The following is a 17899-nucleotide window of genomic DNA, read 5'->3' as shown; positions in this document are numbered from 1 at the left end:
AAGAAGCCTACACGGTGTCTAAGCGAGATAAGTGATACACTTACGATCTCCCCATTTAAGTCCCAGTGTTCAAGTCCTGGCTTGAGTATTTTTGATCTTTGTGACTTTTCTTAAATTTCATCGTATCATCGTCGTGATTAGCCAAATGTTGCCAAAAGCGACGCCCACTGTGCAAATTAAGCTTTTCGCTTTGTGGGGAATGCCCACCCGGCGTATTTGTGGTTTCACTTCTAGAGCTCGTTTATTGTGTGTATACAAATTGGTTTATGTTACGTGTCAGCAAACTAAACCATTGCCATTCTGTTCTAAGGACCTTTAGTACACTGGTTCTAACGTACGTCATCAAATCTTATCAAAACATTTTTGAATTTATAAACAGTATATTTACATTCTAAGGAAACCCAAACTCATGCGCAAAAAAGAGATATCGAAGGAGTAACATCGAAAACTTTATCAAATTTCTATTGCCAAGTTCAAATTTAATTTTCACCTAACCAACCTACAAGTTTCTTGTGAACTTTTTAATACATGCAAAATATCAGCACTGTGCTATGAAGTAAGTGGAAAGCAGCCTGCTGTTGGCTCAGTGAGGTCGATCAGTTGCAGAATGGTGTTCATCTTTAATCCACACGGCTGCATACTTTTCGGACAGAAATCTTCAAGGGCTGGACCATTAATAGACACGAATGTTTTATCAATTGTGTTTCTTATATATAGGGTGTTCCGTATAGGACGCCGAATTAGAAAATTAAATAAAAGTAGGAAAAATATCATGAAAATAGTTATATTTCACACAGTAACATCTCCCATTTACGTATGAAAGACAATCTCAGGCAAATGTCCACCCTTACTGAGTCCTCATGCAATTATACGCTCCACAAAATTATTGATAATCCTCTCGCAGATGTCTGTCTCGATGCCTCCAATCACCTGTATGATTTCCGCCTTCAGTTCCAAAATGGTTCGTGGTTTGTTGGCGTACACCTGTGATTTCACAAAACCCCATAAGGGTGTAAGATCACATGACCTTGCCGGCCATTCCTGGTCACCACTTTGGTAAAATGTCTTCACAATGAGAACACGTTGCTCAATCGTAAACTGTTCCATATCGTAACCACAAGAAACAAGTCAAAACAATTGAGGCTACATTAATCGGCATGACAACAGATACCAACATTGGTAAGATCAAGTCTGCCATCCTCGAAACAAAACAATAGCACTCGATTCAAATTCGGCGTTCTATATGGAACATCCTTTAGTTAAGAAATGGTACACCATACGCTTTCATTCATTATCCTTGACAGGGATACATATACATTTTCTTTGTCGCGCATAAAAATTTTCGTGGGATGGGGTGAATCCCCCGCATCCCCCCGTTAATTCGAACAGTGGCGACGATAAATAACAATAATACAAATTCTCAGAGAGGCTAATATGGACGAATTTACAGTTCAAAGTGGAATTCGAACCACTCTGAAATGTGCTTCCGCAGGGGATCTAACCCCAGACCCTTTGCTTACAAAGCAATACCAGCATCGGCGAGTTTATCCGCGTCGTAACAACTTGACGTAAAGTTGAATAAATAAACCTAAAGGAAAAGTTAACCCCAGCGCATTGGAACACATTCAAAATATCTGCCATTTCCGGAGGTAATGTAGTCAGCATCATGCTCCGGCCGCCTGTATCCCTACAATTGCAATGAACTTATCTTAAATTGTTCACTCCCATGAAAGGCAATGGCAAACCACCATGGGTTCACCTTGCCCAGCGACCTTCCGCTCAAAAGACCTGCATTCAGACAGACAACTCATCATCAAATTGTTCACATTGCTTCTATTCTCATTGAAATTACAGAATATGAAATGATTTTATTAGTTATGTCACAAGGCTGAGCACTTAAGGACAGGAGTAATATCTTGTGTCCCTACCCCCCACCCCCCACACACACACATGATATTTATTTACCCGCGGCGAGCTGGGGAAAGAGAGGACTGAGCGCTGGACGGTCGAAGGATGAGGAGAAAACTTAGCATTAAGCTTATGGGAGTATTATTTTACTTCTTCTCTTAGGAATATGACGTCTGATGGCGTCGAAAAAGACGTGCACGAAAAGAGGATACGGTGAAGATTTGATTTGTCGTAGAAAAAGTAGATTGATTGATTGATTTGTTATTTTAAGTCCACTTTATGCACAGATAGGCTAATCGGGACTGGACCTACAGTTTAAAGTGCCTCCAGCGGGTATCCAAACCGTGACCCCTTGATTACAAGGATAGACGTTCCTACTATGCCATCGGGGAGGCCCATAGAAAAAGTAGAAAATTCTTATTTCGTTTGCCGCAATTTGAAGTTGAAGTTGTTGTGTTTTGTTTCTCCATAAGGAATTCACTATGGGGAGAAATTCATACTATTGTATAGTCGAGTTTCTTCTTAGCAGTGCCCATTCGGACGATATTCAAATAGATGCCCACCTGTTGCAAAACTGTCACTTTCGCCTTATTTAACTATAAAGTTTATAAAGTCCCTATCCTAGATTATTAAATAACTACATTAGTTTTGGGTGAAGTCTTACCTTGTCCATCTGCTGCCATAAACGTAGCTCAAACCTATGAGCTTCTAAGAAGCGCTTTCTGCGAAGTAAAGCAGATAGGTACTTCGGGAGTTGGCTGCGTTCCCTGTCGTTGAAGAATCGGTCCCGTCTCGTCCCTCGGGAGATCGGATGAGGCCGTTACATGATCCCTTTTCCCGGATTCCCTGTCACTACCTGCCTGGAAGGAGTTCGGGGGAGATTTCTGTGGAGGTCGTTAGAAGAAGGTGCTAATGATAACAGTTCAGCACAGAAGAAAAGTTTCTCCATTTTCCGGTCGGAATGTCCATCCCTGACTACCATAAATTGTACAAAGTCGACACGAGGAATGACGCTCTAAGGTCGATAATGTTCGCTCTCGTCCAAGCACCGTAATAGAATGACCATGAAAGTTTGAAGAAATAAAGGCTACTACATAGCTTAGCCTACACTCAGATTGATACACCAGAATGCATCGATAGATTCACTCAAGTGTGTTTTATGGCTTCTTCAATGAATCAAATTCACATTTGATGCATTTGGGTGCATTTTCGTATGCCGTGAAAGAAACACCAAAGTGCATCATTTGACAAGTAAGGATTCGTTTCAGTCGAGATGCACTTCAATGCATCAGTTGATGCGTTTTGATGCACCTTTATGCGTTTTGTTGTACCAGAATGCATCCTTTTTGATGATGCATTTAAAAGTTTTGTCTGAGCTACATAAACTCTGTAACTTAGACCAAACGTTTAAGTGCATCATCTAAAAATATGCAGGAAGGTGCATAAAGGAACATCAACTGATGCATTGAAGTACATCTCGACTGAAAAAAATCCTCACTTGAATCAAATGATACACTTTGGTGTTTCTTGCACGACATACAAAAATGCACCCAAATGCAACAAATGTGAATCTGATTCATTGAAGAAGCCATAAAACACACTTTAGTGCATCAATCGATATGATGCATTTAGTTTTCTGTGTGTAATTAATGTAACTCTTAAGAATATATATTTGATGCACGCAACTAATTTATTATCATGATAAAATATTCAAATTTAAATTTAAAAAAACTTTCACGTCTATTCTTGTAAAGAAACAGACATTTTTTTTTTCGATTTTTAATAAAGCAATTATTCCAAGTTTCCCACTTTTACTGCAATTAGCATTTTTAATCCACAAGAAAATAAAATATAACAACATGCTGTAGTCCTTATGTTTAAATGCAATAATTAAAATACGTGTTTCATATTTGCTATTTTAAAATAGTCTTCTGTATTGTAACATGCCTCTTTTATACCAATTATGGGAACATCATTATCAATAATATACCATGAATGACATTTCTGTAGACGATTATTAATTTATTCCGTAACGTTTCACGAAACTTACCGTATACTCTGTGAAAATTTGGGACTACAATACTAGCTTCCAGCTGGCAAGTGAGCTCCCTTGTTTGTATCTAGAAGACCTAGACTTTTCATTGGCTTTTCAGCAGACAACCCAACCAACCACACCTCTTCCGCCATCGCCCACGCTGGCTGGACAATAACTTGCTGGGTTTTGCCACAGTTTTCACCAGAAGCTTTTGATGGCTGCTGTGGCGTATTGAACGTCCTGTCACTTCCAGTGTAGCCTTTATGTGTATTTTCCAAAGCAATTGTTGAGCTAGCTCTCGCCAGCCATGACACTACCGCTAGGAAAAAGGAGACTGCGTGTGACGTTCCATTGTTTCTTACACTCTCGAGTTAATAGGTGCTTGTTGCGATGCATTGTTGGTCGCTGCGATGATTGTTGGGTCTTCGGAAAGTATACATTTTCATGCATCACGGTGAGTGAACTGTCCTGAGTTCATTGTTTTGACTGAGCAGGAACGTTTTCTATTCAGAACTTGTGCATTGTGTTTTTCTAGGAAAAGGTTGCAAAATGCAAAGGTCAACTTTCCATGATGTAATCATTTGATTTAGAGTTTAAGAATTAAAGTGCACGTGTAACAACACACTTGCTATATTACTGCATATTAATATTTTTTTATTTCGGGAATCGAACCCGGGATAACAAGGCGACAACGTTACCACTACGCCATCGGGAAGGCCCCTTCTCTATTTGCATTCTTCATATTTAGCGTAAAGATGAGGATGAGTGAAGATATGTAGAAACTGAGCAACGGACAAAGAACACGCGTGACCAGGGCAAGATTCGAACCCGGGACCCCTGTGCTCACCACTCCGCCACGGAGGCCGGCTCATGGATGGCAACCGCAGAAGAATATTATTGAATAGAAACAGACATGCTGAAAAATGAGGAATGGAAGCTTTACTGATTCGAACTGTAAACCAGGGATGTCGTTAAGGGACCCAGTGCCATTGCAACTTCAAAATTTCACCTGCTTGGCAAATTTTCCCTGCGTTAGAGGAAAGTTTCCTTCATAATTATTTTTAAAAAACTTCAAATTATTTATTTTGACGGAGCGTGATGCTGATCTCATCACCTCCAAAATGGAAGAGATCGAGAATGTGTGGGGCACCACCCCCACATCCCCTATGTGCCTTCATGGAACGGTCCTCCAGGATGGCGCAGTGGTAGCATCGCCGCCTTGTAATCAAGGGGTCCCGGTTTCGAATCCCGGTGGAGACACATGGTGGTTCGGGTTCCATTTTAAACTGTAGGTCCAGTCCCGATTAGCCTTACTGTGCATAAAGTGGACTTACAACACCAACTCAACCAAATAACCAACCTTCAGGAACGGTGCTGTATACACGGGGAACTTTACCGTATCTATTATTTATTTTGAATATTTGACATTTAGAACTCATCGGTTTCATCTTCTTAGGTGTTGTACTTGCAAGAATATACAGCACAATACACAGTAGAGGGAGTTGCTGCCATTACGGGGAAGGGGGGAGGGTGACAGTTTACGTTCTCTTGGTAGACAAGGCTTACCACAAAGATGCTATAATGCAGGGGCAACAATTGGCAAAAAGTGGGTTGGGGCGATTGCAACTTCCCCCCCGCCCCCTTTTTCGCCACATCTCACAATACATAATTGAGAACACACACCAACCTACGTACGTTCGTGCTAGAAACAGCATAAGCACTTACAGCAACAAAATTCTGGCCAAAGCAGTAACTTTCACAAGAAGGATTTGAAAAGGGGTAGCAATTTGTAACGTACGCATGTTGTTCTTGCAGCCAAGTTTACAACAGCTTTCTTGCACCGAGGGATTAGAGTCACCTGCAGCCATATCGCGCGAGGAAGTCTTATGAGCGGGAAATAATCTGGCCGCTGCCTTTACGCGAATGCAGAGCCATCTGTTGAAGAAATTAGGGCTTAATTCCCGCGCTGGGAGGATAACATCGGAATCCCGGTTGTTGAAGCATCCGCACGGCGATCGTCTGTAATAAGGTCACTCGGGATTACAAGGGGGGCTAATTGAGGGGAGGGGCATCTTGTCAATCTCCACACGTGCGCTAAGCCTCCAAGAGTTTATGTCTCGCTGATAGGGGATCCTTCAAAGTCTCTCGCAAGAAGAATGTAATTCCGGGTCAAGGTCGTCTCAACCTACGTGTCTTTGAGGTTGGGCTCCTGCTTGGTGCCTAGGACATCCAACATAGGGGAATCCCGATCAGAAGAAGAAAGACGAATGGATGAAAAGAGATGGAGAAACAGAGTATGAAAGAAAAAGAAAGAGTTCAAGAAATTCGAGAACAGTGGAAGTAGGTAGGAAAGGAAGGGGAGAAAGACGAAGGAAAGACAATGGGAGAAAGAATGAAATACAGACATACAAAAACAGAGAGAGGTTCAAAGATAATAATCTAGAGAGACACACACAGAAGCAGAAGGAAAGAAAAGCCAAGTTAGAAATGAAAGGAGAGAAACAGAGCGAAAGATAACAGAAAGAGAAACACGGACACAAAGAAATCGAGACAAAAGGAAAAAGAAACTGAGGAAGAAAGAGAGGGAAATATAGAAATGGAGAGAGGGAGAAACAGAGATAAAACAAAGTGGCAAGAAAGATGGGGAAAAGGCGAATGAAAGATATAAATTGAGAAAGAAATAAGAAAATATAGAAATGGAGATATAGAAACAGAGGGGAAGAGAACTAAACGAAAAACAAGGGGAGAGAAAGATAAATACATAGACAGAAAGCGATAAAGAAACACACGAATAAGAAAAAAGAGAACCCACCGCAGTGTTGTCTATAAGCGGATCAAATGATGTGCTAAACCAATTTTTGGGCGCAGAAATAACGAAGTTATACGAATTTAGTCTTCCATACACTATGTTGTGTTCCAGAACAATTTCACTGAATTTTTGCGTATCTAGCGAAAAGTAACTCTAAACTCGAAATTTACAGCCGTCCATAGGATTTCTTTCTAGGGGGACAAGCAAGACCTCTTTCGATCAAAAAGGTGCTTCGGTTTGAAGTTATATTCGTGACGCGATCTTGCTTCCAATCAGTGGCGTACGCAAGGGATGTTACGAGATTTAACCGCCCCTTAAGCTTTTGAAATAATATGAAAAATGCTGTGCAGAAAATTAAAAATGGCCAATTTATCACAGTAAAAGATCTGCTACAAAACTACTACTAATAATAATAATAATTTGAATTATTATTATCATGCAGCATGGAGAAAAGCACAGCATTCCAAACACACGCGTCTTTCAGAGTGAATGCTTGAAAATAAAATATGAGGGCACCTTTGATTTAAAAGAGAAAAACGTTGTTTTGTATCTCAGCTGCATCAATGTTCAATGAACATGTATTTGTGTGTGTGTGTGTGAACAATGAGCATTGTATAGCTAGGCGGACAACAATACACAGTCATCAGTCCACCTTCCCATTGTTTACGCTGGCACGTTTAAATTTCTGATTTCAAACGACAATAACATTAACTATTGTAAAATGTATTGTTTAAGAACAGCGAGACATTCCAGATGTAAATTATCGGAGACATTTATGCGGGGAAAAGAACTGAAAAGTTCCAATCAATTCCGGGAATCGAACCCTGATCACCCGCCTGGTTGTCAGACGCCCTATCGACCAGCCCACCGCAGCTCCTTGGATGCGTTGCATACTTTGATTATTTTAATTTATTTTAATATATTTTCTTGATTTTATGGATTTTCTTCACACTTAAAATGTCTCACCTAGTTGATTAGACAATTATTTCGTATCAAAGAAACAAAAAAAAAAAAAAAATGCTTCTAGAATTTGTCAAAATGGAATGACTAGAAAGTAATTTCGTTCTATTCCTTTCATAAATACTACATTTATGTAGATCTCTACTAATTAATAGTAGTAGTGCTTTTAGTAGTAATTCAACTAATTAATAAATTATAAGTATTATTTATTTATGATTATTATTATTTAATTAAAGTGTAATAAAAGAATGGTAATGTGAATTTGGAGAAAACTTTACAATCAGCCTCCCCAGCCCTTTATGAAATCCTGCGTAGGATACTGCTTAAAATTATATCAATCGTTGGCCCACGCAGATTATGAGAATAATATTCAGCTAGACAGTGAAATAACAGCCTCGTTTACTTATTTAACGATGGTATTTCTTTAATGCCATTTCCAGAGGTTCTTCCCGAAACATTTTATTTTGTTATTCAGACTAGTTCAAATTTCCTTGATTCGCAATAAGTTATAAAATTTAGCAAATATAAAAGGACAGTACTTTAGTACATTGCAATTTCTTGATCTTTGTCATAAAAGATCTGTTGTACAACTTTATTGTCTTTTTGTACGTTTAGCATTTACCAAGATGATCGTTATAAACAAGTCAAAACTCATAGAATTGTTCGATTGTTTTAGTGAATTGTAAGAGAGGCAAGTAAAAATTACCATATATAGCTTACGTCTAGTGGATTCATTAATAAAAGAATGTCAAGGTTTGTTACCAGTTTCGACATTTTTATCTTAGCCAACTACATTTAGTAGTGGAATGACGCAAAACAACAATAATGTGGCTTTTAACAATTAAAACTTGTTAAACAAAGTACGTAAAATACTGCGTCAACAAATTTAATTATAAAACAATTAGCAAACACGTTGTAATTTATATGCATAATTTAACAACACATTTCTCGCTTTAAAAAAGGCATATTATACGAACCGTTCAACAATTTACGCCGATTAGGCAAATTCCGAAGAGACAATTCAATATTTTTGTAAGATCACATTAATCAACAAGGCAACACTCATTAACAATTTACTCAGGCATCCAGTTATACAATATGTTACCAAAAAGTTACAAAAATTACCACAATATTTAAAAGTAAAGTGAAAAAATTGTTATTGGAATACACATTATATTCAGTTCAAGAATTTCAGGAATTAAATAACTTCATAAAATAAATTTAGATTGTATACACTATATATATAATATGTACTTTTACAGCACTAGTTCACTTCAAGAAATAATTTGTCATCGTTTTACTATTATATTATGTCATATTATTATAAAAAAATCTGCCAAATTGATGTATATTATATATATATATATATATATATATTATGCGAGATGTCAACATGATGTGTTTTGTAATGTACATGCACCAATGCCCCACAGGGGTACTTTCGGTGTGAAAATTGCTCAATAAACTCAATAAACGGACAATTTCTAGATTTATTAAAAATACTTTGTGCACGTAACGTATGTTTCTCTCTATCAATTTTTTAACACTCATTATTTAATATTTTGAATAACAAGAAATGTCACACTCATGAATGATTCACATGCAGGTTTGAAATCATAGTTCAAAATCAAAACATTAGGTTTAATGTGAAGGTAATTGCGCATATATTCATTGCAAAGAATAGAAATGAGTCTGACGTGACAAACGCCAGTCACAACATTTTGCAGTAAATTTTCTTAGCCCAACAAAATGTTGAAACTTTCAATTTCCCCCATCCCGTTAAGAATATTCAAGTTAGACAGATATCGGCAGGTTCATCACGAATTACCCCAATATGGTTTAATGTTTGTAAAGTAGAGTAGTATTTCGCAACTGCAAACGTTAACGTAATACAATTGATTGATTGACTCATTTGGTGTTTTAAGTCCACTTTATGCACAGTAAGGCTAATCGGTACTGGACCTACAGTTTAAAGTAGGATCCGAACCACTATGTGCCTTCACCGGGTATCGATCTCGGGACCCCTTGATTACAAGGCGACGACGCTACCACTGCGCCATCGGGGAGGTCCTTCACGTAAACAAGATTTATGACATTTATCGTAAGACGTTTACAATGCAGTAATATTTACACCTTTCAAATTAGATGCTCTTGTTAGGAATTGAACACTTGGATCATTAGTTTCAAATTTTATAAAAGGGCTGGTAATTTTAAGATGTAGGGTTCAAGTCGGTTGCATTTGTCGTTTTTTTGTGCGGTAATTATCCTCTTAATCTGTGTTTACACCGGGGTTGCTAACACATGTTACCAGGAAATGTTGGTAATATTTCGAAAAACGCTTGTGAATTTATCAACATCTCATGTTAGCAACAGATTTCCCGTGTTGGCAACAGAAATGTTGTTATCCACAAGAAGTCGGTAAAGATCAAAGAATGCTAGCAACATTTGTTACCAACACATGTTAACAGAGCATCTTCGATGTTAGCAACATTTCGCCCGCTCCCCTCCCGCCAGCATCACGCCAGTGAGAGCGAGTGCGAGGTGTGTTTTGTTTTGTAATTTATTTATCATGGAAAATCTTTTGAGTGAGATGGAGTGGTCAAAGGATCAAGTGCTCAACTTAGTTGAATTGTTCCGCAAGAAGCCTGTCCTTTGGGACCAAACGTGTCCACAATTTAAAGACAAAAACCAACAGGTCACTTCCGCTACAATTAGCTCTTGCCCGCAGTGAAGGTCTCACCCAGAATCTTCTCGGTCTTCTGCGTTGCGTCAAAATGACAAATGCTGCCGCAGCGAGTACAGTACAATTTCCTCCACGCTCGACATCTTGCAGCCAAACTGTTAAGAAAAATTAATAACAAAAATAAAATCAAACTAGTGTTCTGGTTACTAACATTTGTTGACAACATCTGTTGTTAACCGTGTTAATAACAAAAAGTTGATAACATTTGTTGGTAACATTCGGTGTAAACACAGCTTTACTCTCATACGAAAGTTCACAAGTGAGGCTATTTCGATTAAGTAGAGCAGCTTATTTTATAAGGCATGCGTCTGGCTTTGAAAAAATAAATCAGGACGACAAAAATCACAGTCGTTCGTAGCTTTTCATAGTTCGAAGCAACGATGAAACCGCCAAAAGGATTTAGTTCGGACGTTAATCGGCTTGAACTGTATAAAAATGCTTTTTGTGAAACTTTATCGAACTTTACAGAGACTTGATTCCAGGCGAAAGCATTCAGTTGACAATTTACTTCACGACACAAAAGGTTTCTTTCAAAGCAGTTAATGTCGCCTATGAAGATCGTGCAATTCACAAATGAAGCTTGGTAGCACTAAGCCGTTGTATTGAGTTCAACCGTTATATGCAGACTAACGTGAGATTCAGATTAGCAGCAAATTTTAATTTTACTATTTGCCGGCCCCCGCGGTACGACGCCCGGGTTTGAATCCCGGCCTGGGCATGGTTAATTGTGAATGTCCAATCATCAATTTCATCATGTCATCACTCATCCCGATCTTCGCAAATTAGCCAAAAGTGGCACAAAAAGCGATGTAAAATAAAGCAAAACAAATCAGTTTATTTTACGACTTCACTATAAATAAGTCTTAAAAGTTAGACTATAAAATGCATGACCAAAATCTCGGTAATCGCGATAAGAGAGTCGCGATATCGCCACAGGACAGGACATTAAAACTTCCGAAAATGGTGGTTCTCAAGTGTCCAGAATCCGTTCGTAAGGTGAAAAGGATCACACCCATAATACGAACAACTGCAACTTTTAAGCCCCATTCATCTACCACGCTCGAAGCAACAAGCGAAGAAAAGATAAGACTGTTGCAAGTTGCAGGAAATGGCACGTGTGTCGTGACAGCAGACAATGCAAGGTGCGCTTGAGACTCCGCTAGATTACAGCGATGCTTTCGCAGGCCAGTTGGTAGTAAATTGAGGAAGAGTTTTATTTTTTATGATGCGAGATTTTATAATAGGAAGAAAACGGAAGCAAAATATATTTATAGCGGAAGGAAACCTCATTTTGTACCGAAGTACATGAAGTATTTTTTTTAAAAAAATGCAGGTGACCGCTATAATACCGTGCGTCCATTTCGATCTGCAGCCGAGAGATCGGGAGAAGCGTGGCGGGCGGCACTTACGGAGATGCCGACATTTGCGGCCTGAAATGCCCGCTTATTTTTATGGACATATGCAGACATTTATATAAATATTGCAAAACGAGCACTAACCTGTGTTATAAGAGTATGGTTTTAATTTTAGTAGCTTAGTGACTGTATGTGCCGATGATTTTGACACGCCCACCTCTTGTGAAACACTGCGTAGAGGTTTGTTTGGAGAACGTTCTAACGCTGCACCAATATCATCAAGTTTTGCTTCGGTTAGAATCCGTCGTTTTTGCTTAGGTGTTTTAAAATTTAACGATACAGTTTCTCGTAATTTAAGGACAAGATGTCTAACCGTATCTTGTGTGGAGTTGAAACGCATGGGAATTTCTGTACAAATTACCTACACACGTCTCGACACGAGTTTGTTTTCACGTAGGTACGTGTCATACATAAAAAAATCTTTGTTCTAACGTGAATCTTGCGGCTGGCATTCCAATCGTCTCACTGACACGTCACACATACACACTACAATAACACAAACAAGTAACTGTAAGTAACCAAGAATAACACTCTTGCGCACAGTACGAAATTAACACGCTCTTGGTTTACATTGCTCGCCACTATATTTACAACTCTGTCTTCATTTAGTCGCGAAGGAACAAAAAACTCGAGCTCGGATATTTCGGATTGCAAGGAAGCTCACGAAAACCATTCACTTTTATAGGTTTCGTCTGCAGTGTAATCCTGATACAGTGTTGCACATTCGAAACCTCCAAACGATTCCCATGGCCACAAAACTCTTTCAAGGATATAAACTTAAACAGGACGTTACTGGTCAAAACTATGATTAAAATGCTTTATTATCTGTGGCTCTTAACATCGTTTCTATAGCGTATATATTTGTGTATATAAGAGCAGAACTTGGATGAATTACAGAAGAACTTTTGCGTGTTATAACACAGGTTAGTGCTCGTTTAGCAATATTTATATAAATGTCTGCATATGTCTATAAAAATAAGCGGGCATTACAGGCCGCAAATGTCGGCATCTCCGTCAGCGCCGCCCGCCACGCTTCTCCCGATCTCTCGGCTGCAGATCGAAATGAACGCACGGTATTATATATAATTTTAAAACGGCATGCATTGCAATGCCCTTTGCTCTAGGGCGTGGCCCTAGGGCATACCCTATAACAGACATTTTTCAGATGCCTAAACACATTCAAAGATATTAGTCCCTTAGTCTGAAGTACAGGTGCCCTACATAATATTAATATAAACATCAATTAATAAACAATTTATGCGCAATATTATCTAGAGCAATAAGCGAAATAAAAGTATCTAAATTAGTGTTTATTTTCATTCCGATGCGTCAATATCAAATTACGTATCAAAGTGGCAATTTTTTTTATCATATTCAGAAACATTCTCCATCATAATTATCTTTTGTTTACTGAATTTAGAAGCTGTAGTGAATTTACGTTCATTCATATTTTCTGTTCAAGATTTCATTCTACAATAGTGAATATTAACAATTTTTGATTAAAATAATTGAAGGAAATTATCATGAAATACCTTATTTAGTATATGATTTCAGAAATGTGTATATTTTTAAATATGTCAAAACAATCTCAATTTATACTTTATCCACACTTTCTAAAAACTGAGAAAAATTTCACATCAGCAGCTTCTTGCCATCATATTGTTTTGGCAGGAAACAACTTCTAAGCTGTTCCTGACAGTGTTCCCAACTTACCACGTTTTGGTACATCAAGCCCCTTGATGTTCATTACTAAAGACTTACTTAAAACTAAAACATAATTGGAAATTTAAGACATTTTGAGATTGGTTCATCAAAGCATAGACTTTAAGCTTAAGTTTAATGCTGTTTAAATAGTATTTGGGCTAACTTTACTTTTTGAAGGGGTAGGACCACTTTATCATGGATTGTCTGTCCTCTAATTTTCCCTGAGTTACATGTATTCATGGTGAAGATAAATTAATATGTATAACCAAGGTTGTTAAATGTCCAGAAATACATACATTCTAATGGATTTTATTGGGATCCACTGCAGGACTGGGACCTTTTTTTTTGCACAATTTAAATTCGGTCCAAGTTGCGTATTGTTACATTGAAAAAAGGTTCCTGGACCGTATTTGAATTGATGGGGCAAAAAGGTTCCTGGACCGAATTGAAATACTTTACAGATAAAAAGGTTCTTTACGGTCCAGAACCCATTTACGCCTGCTGATTTTCTCTTGGACCGGAATTGAATTTATTTAAAATTCCTGGACCTTTAACAACCCTGTGTATAACTGAGGCTTACTTACAAATCAGATTTACATACCATGCCATATAATTATTAAAATACTGTAATTTTATCTATTTTGAGAAACAAGATATAATTAATAAAGACTATTTCTGTCATTAAGTGGTAAATTAACGAATCTAAAAGTTTGATTCCTAAATACATTACATTTGCCACTTTATTAGCCAACATTTTGATACTGCAGACACTATAGTTTTACTTCCCAATCATAAAAAGTCGTCTAAAATAGTATTTGTTTTACTAATGACTTCAAATTGTGGTATACGTGATACCTAAATCTGCAGCTATTTCAGTCTTAGTTTTATGTGGATTAGCGTCCACTTCCTGAATACGTTTTACTTTCTGGTGAAGCGTGTAACTTTTCCTCTTTCTGTTGTCCAGGGGTAACCAGTATACCAACTGAAAAGTATCACTTTTGTGACATTGCTGTAGCTTGGTTACGTCCAAATCAACTGTATTTTATGAAAATTAGTACGTATAACACCGAATTACATACAAATAAGGTTTAATTAACATGTTTTTCAATTATATTTTGCCGGGACCTGCAGTAATTTACGTATAAAACAGTATTACGCAGAACTGAGTTAAGTATAAAGCAGTCTCAACTGCATCCGCTTTAATAAGAAATTTGCTTTGACGTCCCCTGAAATGCCCAGTCCGGAATTCTGAATATTTTTACAAACATGAAACAAATTGTGTGTAAGTATAGAGTATTAAAATAACGTTTTCTCTTTCGTTGCAGCTATCCTGAACATCCTGTGCGAGCAGTTCCTGAAAGCCAACGTGTCGGCCATCTTGTATCTCATGCACTACCAGTCGTACGGCAGGAGCACGGCCTCTGCTCAATACTTCCTCCAGCTGGCCGGCTACCTCGGGATTCCAGTCATCGCCTGGAACGCCGACAATTCCGGTCTGGAGAGGGTGAGTGGCGTCACTAACGATTTTTTCAACCCCCGTAAGAGATGTTCTTACACATGTACAACGTCACTTTTCATCAACTTTTCCCTCGCTTTAAAAAATATCGGTTTTCATGTTCACTTTGTGTAATATTTGGGCGACAAGATGCATGTATCAAGTTTCCCCTTGATGTGACGTCACACCAGATGCACCTGAGCATTAGAATTTTTTGCAATTAGGCAAGTTATAACTAAGATATTCACAAATGTTGATCCGTGAATGCCTGGATGAAGTTATTCAAAATGAACGATGTAGTTTTCACAGGATCTGCTGGTACACCCAACGACAAAAGAAACAGCAGGCGAATTGCATCATCATTTTCATTCGGTCTGTATTGCACAATATGATGATAATGACATCAATAAACCGAGGGCAATGCCTGTTTTGCACCAACATAATGTCATTCCTTAAAACAACACAGGATGTAGAATAAATAGTAATGAAAATATAACGATGGACAATTTGCCTACCATTATCTTTGCCGTTGACTGTACCATCGCTGATAAAATCTGGAATGACGTTTTAGGTGCTATATTTTGCAAAAGGTTCAGGTAAAAATTAATGAAATGGAGTCTTCTGGGAATGAATTGCACAATTTAGGTATTTTGAACACACATTCCACAGAATCTCAGTTATGTGCCAGCTAATCGCAAAAATTGCATTTCAAGGTAATACTTGTAACTTCTTCACCTTGATGTAGAGACCGTCCCAGATTTGCAAGTACATGGCGAGCTACAAAGAATGGGTGATATTTTCCTTTTAATATACGGAAAGCACAGACCAGTATTTGTAGGATCTTTCCACGTTTTCTAGATTCTAGGTTACAGGAAAGTCACTAAAGATAGATTGTTGTCTCTCATGGCCATCCAGTTGCATTGAGTTGCTGTGTCCACACTGTTAAAAATGAGTAAAAAATAAACAGGTTCGAGGATTTGCTTCGCGATACAAACTATTTTGGAATTCTAACAATTTAATAAATTCGATTAATCCTTTCCCTCTCATTATTACAGTTCAGCATTTAAATTTGTATAGACAGGCAAATCACGTAAAAACTACTAAGTCTTTCGTCTTCATGCTCTCTACACAGTGTGCAAGTGTATGATGACAACCTGTACACGACCCGTCCTATGCGCGAGCGAGCGAGCGAGCGCGCGCGCACACACACACACATGCATTCTCACAGAGCATACTAAACATACTGGATATTTGCGAGTGTCCATGAATCAATTTCATCATATCATCACTCATCCCCATCTTCACAAATTGGCCAAAAGTGGAACAAAAAGCGAAGTAAAATAAAGCAAATCAATCACAAGGCATGCTGTTCAGCACACCTACCAGAAAATAATTCTACGCTCTATGTCTGTACATACTAAATTCCGACACCGTTCATTTCCTTCTGTTTAGAATTGAATGTACTTTTCGAACCAGGAATTTTACTGACATTGTTCAAGAATTCAGCGACTAGTCATAAATATCCCAGGCCGTGGCTCAAACCCGAAAACTTCTGTAGCGAGAAAGACCTCCGGACCCCTCCCCCTTTCCCCGAAAGAATTAAGAAGTACTAATATTAAATAATGAAAACATACTTGTTTAGCACTTGTAGTGTAATGGAGGGTTATTTACCTCCGCTGAACTTACTGGTAGGCTTTGAATGACAGTACCAAAGGTGATTTATGCACACTACTAATTATAACAATATGCATAAAATATAATTCAGGAACTTTATTTTTCGTCAACTGGATCCAACATCCTTTATTGTTATTCAATTGTTATTGACATTAATTTCCTTGCCAGGGCAGTTGTTTTTACACACATTTTAGCGAAGTTAATTAACTAAAACGTAAGATAGATAATGAATTTATTTAATTATAACAATTAATGTTATTAATTAATTTACATATGAATATGCGTATAAATCATATTAACGGATTCATTTAAACATTTACAGTATACATTGATAATATTGTCATTATTATTTCTGAGACAGTTCGCCTCCCTAACCCCTCACATTCACAACTCTAGTCCACTGAAAAGATTGTTCGACAAGGTTTAACGAAATAACGAGTTGTTTACACACTACTGTGTTGGCTTAGTAGCTGAAAGGAAAGCTCGTACTGAAGTGCTTTGTCTTCTTCACTGAATACCGTAAAGTTTTACACCAAGAAAGTGCAAAATTTCGTGTAATTATCGTAATACTTCAATTAACACCACGTCAACACTATCGTACTCTATTATGTAAAACAGCAAAGCTTAATACAATGGCAAGCTATCGCATTAGTGCAACACACATCAGGATTTTGCCAACACTGGTGTTTGTTTGCTAAACTATATTAACCAAACTAATAGCTGTATGACCGACATTTTCTATTAAACATGTCTACGTATGTGTGCAAACACTTACCTCGTGATCCCACGAAGGTTCGAGAACAAGAAGGCGACATCAAAAGCAAAAACGTCATGACAATTTCCGTGTTTCTTCTACAAGGAAATACACTATTTTCACTTGCGAACTGCACTAGTAAGAATCAATGTGTTGACTTAATGCACAATAACGAACGACTGCATTCGTTCATATCCCGGACGAAGCAAACCGCCAGAACAACCAGCAGGTGGCACTGCACTCAACTGCCGAAAACCGGTTTCGATAGAGCACAGCAGTTCGGAGAAAGTGTAGCAGCACTTCTTTCGTAGCGACTATTACGTTGTACTGGAAGTTATTATCTGATTGGTAAAAATGCGTCTTTGGACAACAATAAGAAAGTTGTGGCAGACATAGTACATG

At 38.0% G+C, this 17899-nt stretch overlaps 1 protein-coding gene across 5 annotated transcripts in view; it reads left to right on the top strand.

The window, feature by feature from the left end:
* The window catches only part of Nmdar2 (glutamate ionotropic receptor NMDA type subunit 2), a 416257-nt gene that overhangs the window by 232698 nt on the left and 165660 nt on the right, over positions 1-17899 (top strand). For all 5 annotated transcript variants that reach the window (XM_083136501.1, XM_083136498.1, XM_083136502.1 and 2 more), the window contains exon 2: positions 14900-15078. In XM_083136501.1, the coding sequence (XP_082992627.1) occupies positions 14900-15078 (179 nt within the window). The remainder of the gene's footprint in view (positions 1-14899; positions 15079-17899) is intronic.

This window comes from Lepisma saccharinum, chromosome 15, assembly GCF_977018435.1.
Source record: "Lepisma saccharinum chromosome 15, izLepSacc3.1, whole genome shotgun sequence".
Classification (NCBI taxonomy): domain Eukaryota; kingdom Metazoa; phylum Arthropoda; class Insecta; order Zygentoma; family Lepismatidae; genus Lepisma; species Lepisma saccharinum.
Note: the sequence above shows the minus strand (reverse complement) of the source record. Positions and strands in the feature narration are given on the sequence as shown.